The 9,948-nt window shown below is 40.7% G+C and overlaps 1 protein-coding gene across 1 annotated transcript in view; it reads right to left on the bottom strand.

Moving 5' to 3' along the window:
• The window catches only part of ZDHHC2 (zinc finger, DHHC-type containing 2), a 33,193-nt gene that overhangs the window by 21,839 nt on the left and 1,406 nt on the right, over positions 1–9,948 (bottom strand). The window contains exon 2 of the mRNA XM_010002514.1: positions 3,148–3,198. Within this exon, the coding sequence (XP_010000816.1) occupies positions 3,148–3,198 (51 nt within the window). The remainder of the gene's footprint in view (positions 1–3,147; positions 3,199–9,948) is intronic.

A 9,948-nucleotide genomic window follows, 5' to 3' on the forward strand; every position in this document is an offset into this window, starting at 1 on the left:
ATTAGGCTGGTCTTCAAACAGCAAGCACAAGGCAACTCCTACTGAAAGGCCAAGCAGCCATGCCATCCTACTTCAATGTATTAAACACAGTTTTTTTGGTAGAGTGAAAGTCATTATTTGAATATAGCTCGCACAATGCAAGGATGTACTGTGGGACCAGTGCTGCTCAGCACCTTAACTAATACTCTGGAAGAGTTTACAGATGAGACCACCCTGGGGACACCAGCTGGTGTGCTCGTGTGCAGGGCTGCCATCCAGAGGGACCCAAACAGGGAACGGGCTAACATGAAATTCAGGGAGGGCAAAGGCCAAGTTCTGCACCTGTAGAGAAACAACCCCTGCAGTGATACAGCCTGGGGGTGCTGGGTTGGAGCAGCTCTGTGGCAGAGGCCATGGGGGTGCTGGCAGGCAGCGAGCTGAGCAGGAGCCAGCAGCAGCTGGGCAGCAGAGGGGGCCACCAGCCTCCTGGGTGCGGGGCATGGCCAGTCAGTCAAGGGAAGGGATTGTCCTCCTACAGGCAGCACTCATTAGACCACATCCAGAACATTGGGCCCCCCACATCAAAGAAACAAGTCCTGGAGAGAGAGACCAAACGGGTAGGGACTCAATCACTAATCCTCTGAGCCAAGGGTGCACGGCCAGAGCTTGTTCAGCCTAGAGAAGACAAGGCTTTGGGAGGGCCTAACAGGGTCTGCAGGGAGGCAATGAGAAGCTGGAGCTGGGCTCCTCATAATGGCACAGGGTAGGAGGACAAGAGACAGTTGGTATTTGTTGAAATTACAAGATCAGATTTGATACAAGGAAACTTCTTCCACCATCAGAACAGTCTACCAGTGGAGGAAGTTGCCCAGACATGCTGTACAGACTCCATCTGTGGAGCTTTCCAAGCTAAGAGAAATCTTTAGAGCCTGATATGCTAAATATCCATCTAGACAACTGCAAGAGAGAAGCTGAGAGAACATATACACACATTTGACTGAGAAGCAGAGATGCTGCAGTACAATAATGCACAAGAACTGTAAAATTTTAAGTAAACAGTCATCCACCAGGGGAAAAAAGAAAAAAAAAGAAAAAAAAAAAGAGACATATTTAGAGCTGATGTGTAATTTAAAAGTGCTTGACCACGCAGATTAGAACAAACTAAGAAGGCCAATGGCATCCTGGGATGCATTAGAAAGGGTGTGGTTAGTAGGTCAAGAGAGGTTCTCCTCCCCCTCTATTCTGCATTGGTGAGGCCACATCTGGAGTATTGTGTCCAGTTCTGGGCCCCTCAGTTCAAGAAGGACAGGGAACTGCTTGAAAGAGTCCAGCACAGAGCTACGAAGATGATTAAGGGAGTGGAACATCTCCCTTATGAGGAAAGGCTGAGGGAGCTGGGTCTCTTTAGCTTGGAGAAAAGGAGACTGAGGGGTGACCTCATCAATGTTTACAAATATGTAAGGGGTGAGTGTCAGGGGGACGGAGTTAGGCTTTTCTCAGTGATGACCAGTGATAGGACAAGGGGTAATGGTTGCAAATTGGAGCATAGGAGGTTCAAGGTGAATATCCGAAAAAATTTTTTTACTGTGAGAGTGACAGAGCACTGGAACAGGCTGCCCAGGGAGGTTGTGGAGTCTCCCTCACTGGAGACATTCAAAACCCACCTGGATGAGTTCCTGTGTGATGTACTCTAGGTGACCCTGCTCTGGCAGGGGGGTTGGACTAGATGATCTCTAGAGGTCCCTTCCAGCCCCTAAGATTCTATGATTCTAACCACTACTCAAATTACTATTTTCTTTGTTGACTTGATATGGTTAGTAAGGTGTGCAGAAATTTTGCCAGTCTTCTTGGAATAACTACTTCTGCTAATTAAAAAGTCACAGCCAAGCACAGATTGCAGAATCACCAGTTTCAAACTGAAATCTTTTTAACCAACCTTTCAAAATGATTTGTGGTATTTTTTCCTCTAACAAGGGAATGGCATAGAACACTGCTGTGAGAGCAGTTGTTATCTTCCATGCCCCCCCTTAATCTCCCCCTTAACCTTGGATAAAATATATTAATTAAATGTGTTGGAGACTTTCAACTTCTGTCCACCTCCAGGATGAAATGCACTCTTCAGAATCTGCACTTGCCCCAAAGACCATCTTTTCAGCTTTTATGGTGTCCAGCTCAGAAGCCAAATGTTCCTGGCAGTCAGCAGCTGCACACCATGAAGGCTAAGACATAAGTGCTAAAAGATGTCCAGTTAATCCCAGCAGATTAAGAACTGTTTTTTCGGGTTGGTTTGTTTGTTTCTTGTGAGGTTTTTTGTTTGTTTGTTTGTTTGTTTTTAATATATCCTGTCAGTTTAATTTCTTTTATGACCTGAGTGTAACTCAGAGTTATTTCATACGCTCCTGAGTTGCAACCACTGTTAAGAGGCTGAAGTAGATGAGGTAAGGCTGAAGAGAGGTGCTGGTATCTTCAGTCTTACCATCTGTTTTCTCCACACTTACTGCAACTGGTATTTACAATGAGACCGGCTGCACTGCTTAACAAAACATGATCTCAGATGGTAACACAGAGGAAGACACAGGTTATCCAATAACCTGCCGCTTTTCACAAAGTGAAGCCTTTTTAAATTGAAGGTGTAATGTGTGGGAACATAATGGACAAACATCTGCAATACCTTGAGTCCAAAGGAAATAAAAGGAGTATTTTTTTTTTGTCTTACAAATCAAACTCCTCCATAAATTTATCTTAAAAATTAAACTTTCTCTATTTGTAGAATGAACACAATACAATGGCTTATCAGGGTAACCACATGACACATTTAACTCTAAAAACCACACTATTTAAGTGCATGGAAAACAATTTTGTAACAGAAAAAATATTCCTCTAAATTTTTATTTGATCAAAGAAATTTCTGCTATTTCCTCCACTTTCTGAACAGCACACAATATATTTACTAAAGCAGATTCTCTATTTTTCAGCAGATTCAGTGATACAGCTTTGCTATATTATTCAATAGTATTTGATCACATAGCCTTCTGTGAGTCATTTATACCAGTCTTTCTGGCAGTTTTCTCATTTCTGTTCCGAGGGGTTATACTCAGTGCTCTTAGTGCACAGAAAAGTGGGTCAGACTGCCATTAATAAATATCAGCTTACATGCTGCAAATTCACTTACTGGTAGCCAAATAGCATAGGAATAATAAGGGTAAAAAGCATTTATGTCTATCCACAACGATTAAAATTAATGCCAAGGATACGTCAATCCCAACAGTTAAGCAATTTCTACAATCTGGGAGAAAACAGGATAAAACCCTTGCAGAAAGGAATGGAATAATACTCCTGTATATTCAGAGACAGAGATAATTAAAAAACCATGACCTGTCCTCAAGAAGTCATTAAAAAGGTACAGCTCTGTTTGCCCGAGATACTGCAGGGGCCAATTTCATTAACAATCAGCCTTCCACTGCTAAAGTGTCAGGATGTCATTTACAGTTCAGTACTAGCAGAGTATAACACTAACATTACATCCTGTTTCATTGCACAGCTCATCAGAATCAGGGCTCAGGCTGGGACATATGCAGGACTTCTATCAACCCAGATACCTATTACCTGAGCAAGAAACATTGGTCCCTGCTTGCCCAGAGCCACAGGCAGCCAGAAACAGGAACAGTGCATTCAGTAGCCAGTGCTGCTAAACAGCCTTATACTTGCAAAAACCAGCAGTGACTGAGGGCAAAAAGTTGTGTTAGAAAAGACAGGAAAAAGTCCAGGATGGAAAGGACACCCCAAGAAGCCCGAGGAATCCATCCCACACTTGCTGGGAGTCATCCTCACTGGGAGAAAGCCATGTAGCATTAGGAATGCTGCCCTGGCAAGCAAAGAGGTACCACAGTATCTCAAAACTGACCACTACAACTCCACCACAAATTAGTTTGGTAAGAGAAGGCTAGGCATTGCTAGCTATCTTGCACTGGGTCAGACTTGAATTCAGCAATAGAAAAGATTTCCCATTTATTGAACTACAACTTATTTTCTCTAAAAATCTTTATTCTCACTCAACCACGGAAAAATTAAGCAGACGTCTGTCTCCATGAAGCAACAGACATGGCAAGACACATTGCTACCACAAAGCCCAAAAGATTATGGAAAATTAATGTTAAAAATTTGCACTGGTTTTTGAACATTAAATTGACTTGACTTTTAAACCCAAAATCAAAGTTCCTAAACAATAAATGGAATGGTTAGATTTAAAAAATAAAAAATGAAGAAAGCAATTAATCTTTTAAAGCTTTGATTGAAGTGGGTATACAAAATCTTGCTTCAATTTTTTATGTACATTTTTAAAATATTTAAAACTTTGGAATGGGAAAATAAGACATGTGGTTCAGAGACTACAGCCACATCTATAAATAGGTGTTTCTCTTAAACTTTTATACAGTTTAACATCTTGGATCTGATTCACAAAACTAAGTATGTATTTTATCTTTATAGCATACTCAAAGCTGTAAAACACTGATCTATACATGCAGTTTAACTCAGTTCTCTGTATACATAAGTGGTTTATGGTTGTGACAAGCATTCTACCCTTGTTTGCAATGATCCTTTAGAAAAACATCAGTGCTTGCAATAAAAACTACCTTTGCATTGATTCAGAGTGACAAGGTGGAGACTTTGCAACCAGTGCTTCACTTCAGGACAAATGAAACAAATAGTTCTGGGACATTTAAGGTTGGCATAAGTAGTCATCAGTAACCCATACATCTGGATTTATGTATGTTTTGGTATTTTAACCCTGTCCACATCAAACCACATCACTCCTACCAATCGAGCAGCAAGTTGCTATTTGGCACCTTTCTAGGCAAGGTCAGAAAAATAACTGCTTTTGAATTGAGCATGACTAAGCATTAATCTATTATTTCTTCTTTACAAACTTCTCATTTACTTTCCATGTCACATGGACTAATTGAAGAGTGAAGACCACTTCTGGAGAACCTGTATGACCAGAGCCTTTGTAGCAAAGAAAGAGTACACCCTGACAAGAATATTTATTCAAGTTGCTATGTATCAAGCACTGTTAAATCTTCAACTGAAAACACAGTCTTATATAATAATATTATCTTCACCATAGACCTTTTATATTCAACTTAAAGTCATGGTTTAAATGTCAAAGCACAAAATCTATAGGTAGTACACCAGGCACTACACGGAGAGATAACCAGTCATACTTAACACAGACTTAAATTTCAGAATAGAACTGCAGCTGCCTCTGAAAGACTGAGAAAGAAAACAAATTAAACTAGAGAAATGCACAGGAGTGCTGTTGGCTAAAATTTAGAATCAAATTTTACTCTAGTTGCCAGTTTAAAAAATTTTCTGAAAGTAACCAGGGATTTCAGAACAGGAAAAAATGTGGTGCTTGAAAAATATGGTATGAAAATACTGATTTGCTTTGAACAAAGTCCTTTGCCACCTTAGCAGCCAATGTACAGACAGAGTATTTAACTAGTATTTGACAACAGCCAGCTGCAAATGTTACAATGTACTCCTATCTCTATAGCCAAAGGTAGGCTGTAGAATATTACAAGATATGAGCAGCAAGTACCATAAATCTTTTGATCCATTTGGAGAACATCCTGAGCAAAGAGCTCAAATCCAGCTGATGAAATCTTGCGCCTCAGCTCCTCACCCCCATCCCCCCCCTTTTTTTTTCCTCTGTGTGCTTCTCTGTGCATATTTCTGCTGCTTCTGATCCTCTGATGACACTGTGCCATGCCTACAGGGCATGCATTAATTCTGTCTCTAAGCTATGATGAATTAAGCAGCCTTTTATCCTGCTATAATTCCATTCAACTGATGTTACACAGAGTCAAAAACAACTCAGCACTAATCAATCTGATCCTCCAGGAAAAATCTTTCATGATCATTAAAATCTTTAATAGCTGGATGTCATTCCACACTTAAGGTAGTTGTAGACAGATCCCGGACCCACAATCCATTCCAAGAACAAAGATGTGGCTTAGGAATTCCTGTGACCGTACCATGAATGTCTTGTCATTGTCCTCTTCAACTGTGCTGTTACCTTTTCCGAATCAGACAAATCACTCCCCACGTGGCAATATTTCCTCCCTTTCCCTTCACTGAAGTAGTAAGGACAATTGCTCTTTCCTATGTTCACAGCACATCTATTTTTTTTCTTAAAAATTACAAATTCAGACTGCATTTTTGGACAGGGATCCCTGAGGAAAAGCATTATGCTTAGAATTAAAATCAGTGACACATAAAAATGCATCTAAACTGAACATATGCAACCAACTTCTATTTATTGGATAACCCTTTTATCAGCACAGTCAGTATTTTCACATTTTGTTCTTATATGCAACTCCAAATCATAAACTGGCAGGAAAACAAAACAACCCCCAAAAAAGGAACTCAGTATCTGAGTTTGTCAAGAACATTTCTGACAAACTACTCAGAGACTGCAAAATACCTACTGGTTCTGCCTTACTCAAAGCATGGAGTGGATTAACTACTCTTAAGTCCCTTATAGTTCTACTGTAAGTTCTACCGGATTTAGAGATACAACTAAGGAAGACTTAAGAATAGTTATTTTCTTTGCATAGAGTTTACTGAATCCAATCTGTATTTTCTGAGTACAGACATATGGATGCAGAAGCCAGGGGAGAGAATTCCATTTGCACTTCATGTTACTGTTGTTCTACATACCCTAGGTTGAAATTTCAGTAGCTTCAGCTATCAAAGTTCAGTGTACTCATTGTACATCATCAGTATTTCCTCAACTTTAGAGGAAGACCAATAAATCTGTAACTCCCAGGTTTTCAAAAACACACTCAATTTTTTTTGAAGAGAAGTAATACTTTAAGGCTTATTAATTTTAAACACAAAATAAGTAATATGGGCTAAAAAGACAACTTCTACTGCCAGACAGGTTGTGCCATGACAATACTAGCAAAATTAAGAGAATGGAATGGGGATTAGAGAGAAGTAAGTTTTTATTAGATGTTTTAAAACCAATTAATGTACACATTTCATTACAGTATTCTATAACCAGGAAGAAGAAGATAGTTGTTTGGTAGTATTGAATACTTTCCTCCTTTTCCTTAAAGGTGAAAGCAGCACCAGCACTTAACTGAATCTACTAACAAAACAGACAGAACTCTAGATATGGTAATACTACAGTTAAAAAGTTGTGGATTACTTCTCCTGTTTCCAAAACCCTTGTTTGCAAAATGCTACTCAATACTCAATACAACATAACTACTCAGATTTAGGGATGAAAGGAATGAACTTAGTAGACTACTTTTCTTTCTTAAAAAAAACAACCAAAAATGTCCCTCTACAACACGGTTGAAACTGCAAAAAACATTCAATATACTACATTTGAAAAACTTTCTCATCACTAAAAGGTCAAATAAACCACTTACAACTGTGCAAAGTCCTTGCTAAGTCCTAGTGCCCAAAGGTTAACACTGTTCCCTGCACATTGCAAAACAGTAAGCTGAATTAAATAATATACATCCTCTTTAGCAGTCAGTGCTGCAGGAATAAAATATGCACTGGGTAGACAGGCTGGCTTCGAAGTGCTGAAATGCTTAGTCTATTTCTGCTGTTGGCTTTTCTTCTCAAAGGTGAAAAAATCCTGCTGTTGGCTTTCATTCTCAAAGTTGTTAGCTATTCCTTCTGTTGTTTACACTAAATGTTCATTAGTAAGACAAGACATAAGTTTATCTTATTATGCCAAAAACGAGGGAAAACATCCAGATACAGATAAAAGACGGAATTAGAGGAACTCATGGACAACTATTATGCTGAATTCAAAATATGGTGAGCCAGGCAGGACAGGGAAGAGGTGTTGGGGGAAACAATAATCACCTTTGTCCGTAAGAAAGGAGATCAGTAAAACATGTTTTAGCAGAACTCCTAGATTCCTTCTTCCTCCCTTCCCATCATAGGCCTTTTGCTTTGAGTGGTTCTCAAGGAATTATGGTTCCATACTTTATGGTCTGAAGCAAGTTTCAAGCATGCTTTTTCTTCAAGAGGTACCTGCTTTCAGGTAAGCTAAAACCTCATCTTCCTCTGTTGTACAGAAGAAAAAACACAGTAGATCACCAAATCAAGCCTACTGTACTGTGTAAGCATCACGGAGCTGTGTACATGAGGACAGACATTAACTAGAGAGTCACCTTCCCACAAAACATCCTTGCCCTCCTTGCATCACCTTACAGATCCCCCTTCCCAGCTCACTCAGTTTATTTCTCCCACAACCTTCCTCACAATTTGATTCCTTGCACTGGAGGTAGACACTTCAGTCCTCCTCTTGTGAAGGCACAGCAACTCAAGTCCCAGTTTCTAGTTAAAAAGAAGCGCTCTCCAGCATTCAGCCTGGAGAAGAGAAGGCTCCAGGGACTCCTTATAGTGGCCTTCCAGTATGTGAGGGGGCTACAGTAAAGCTGGGGAGGGACTGTTTACAAGGACTTGTGGTGAAAGGACAAGGGGTAATGGATGAAAATTGGAGGAGGGGAGATTTAGGTTAGACATTAGGAAGAAATTCCTTAGTGTGAGTGTGGTAAGACACTGGAACTGGTTGCCCAGGGAAGCTGTGGAAGCCATAACCCTGGAAGTGTTCACCAGGCTAGATAGGCTTTAAGCAACCTGATCTAGTGGGAGGTGTCCCTGCCCATGCAGGAGAGCTGGAACTAGATGTTCTTTAAGGTCCCTTCCAACTCAAACCATTTTATGATTCTGTGATTTAAAACTAGCAGATTTGAACACTGTTAGTGAAAAAAAGGTGTAAAAAGCCCAACTCCAATACAGAAACCACATCAAGCCCTGATACCTCCTTCAAGAACAGAGGTGCTAGGCCTGGCAATAATTTTTTGCTTAGTGTCTCAACTGCTCAGCCAAGCACCTGTAGGACAAAAAATTATCACAGTGTTTTGTTTTAAAGAAAAAAAAAATAGTAAAAAATTTATCCAAAGTTAGGTAACAGACTGCTGAGATTTACAACATGAACAGCTGAAGTCTGGCAAAGTTACAGAAGCATACAAATGCACTCAGCTTGGGTATTTTCCCCTCACCAGTTCCTTAAACAGATGCTAAATGAGCAACAGTCACTGTGAACCTCACCTACAGTACAGCAGAAAAGGGAGACAATTTGAATTCCTTCACACCATTATTACAATACTGTTCATGAAACATCAGTATGCCACACATTAGCCTCTAATATTAAACTGTGATATTGTTTTCTACAAGGTAGACTGCAACAGAAACTTAAAGTAATTCAAGGGAGCCCATTGAGTTGGTCATTTAATAAATCCTTCTGGCTTGACAAGCCAAATACTCAGATCACACCCCATCGCCAGTATATGATTGACTGTTTGACTAATACTAAGGAAGAGCCGAGGTACATGGTCAGGATGACTTCTACATTAATTGCAGGCTGCCAGTGCCAGTGCTGGATCAAGAACTTGTGACAGAGGAAATAGCCTCAAGTCGTGCCTGAGGAGGTTTAGTTTCGCTATTAGGAAAAATTTCTTCACCTGAAGGGTTGTCAAAAACTCAACAGGCTGCCCAGAGAAGTAAGTGGTGGAGCCACCATCCCTGGAGGTATTTTTAGAAGACATGCAAATGTGGTGCTCAGGGACACTATTCAGTGGTGGACTTGATCTCTAAGACCTTTTCCAAGCGACACCACTCTAGGATTCTGTAACAGACAGGCATTTTCCAGATAACTGAAAAGTGGCACGGGAAGACTTGTGGATTTCCTGTCACCAGTTCCCACTTCCAGGCTGGCTGGCAGAACACCCTGTTTTTATATCTACGTGCTGTCATGCAGCGGGAAGAAAACAAAGGGAGCCCTAACTTGGCTCACGCTGTCCGCTCCAGGAGCCTGCAGCCCCGTGCTGAGGGCGGGGGTGTCAGGGGCCGGGGGTGCCACGGGCCGGGGGTGCCAGG

The sequence above is a fragment of the Chaetura pelagica genome, unplaced genomic scaffold (genome assembly GCF_000747805.2).
Source record: "Chaetura pelagica isolate M959 unplaced genomic scaffold, ChaPel_1.0 scaffold67, whole genome shotgun sequence".
NCBI classification, from domain to species: domain Eukaryota; kingdom Metazoa; phylum Chordata; class Aves; order Apodiformes; family Apodidae; genus Chaetura; species Chaetura pelagica.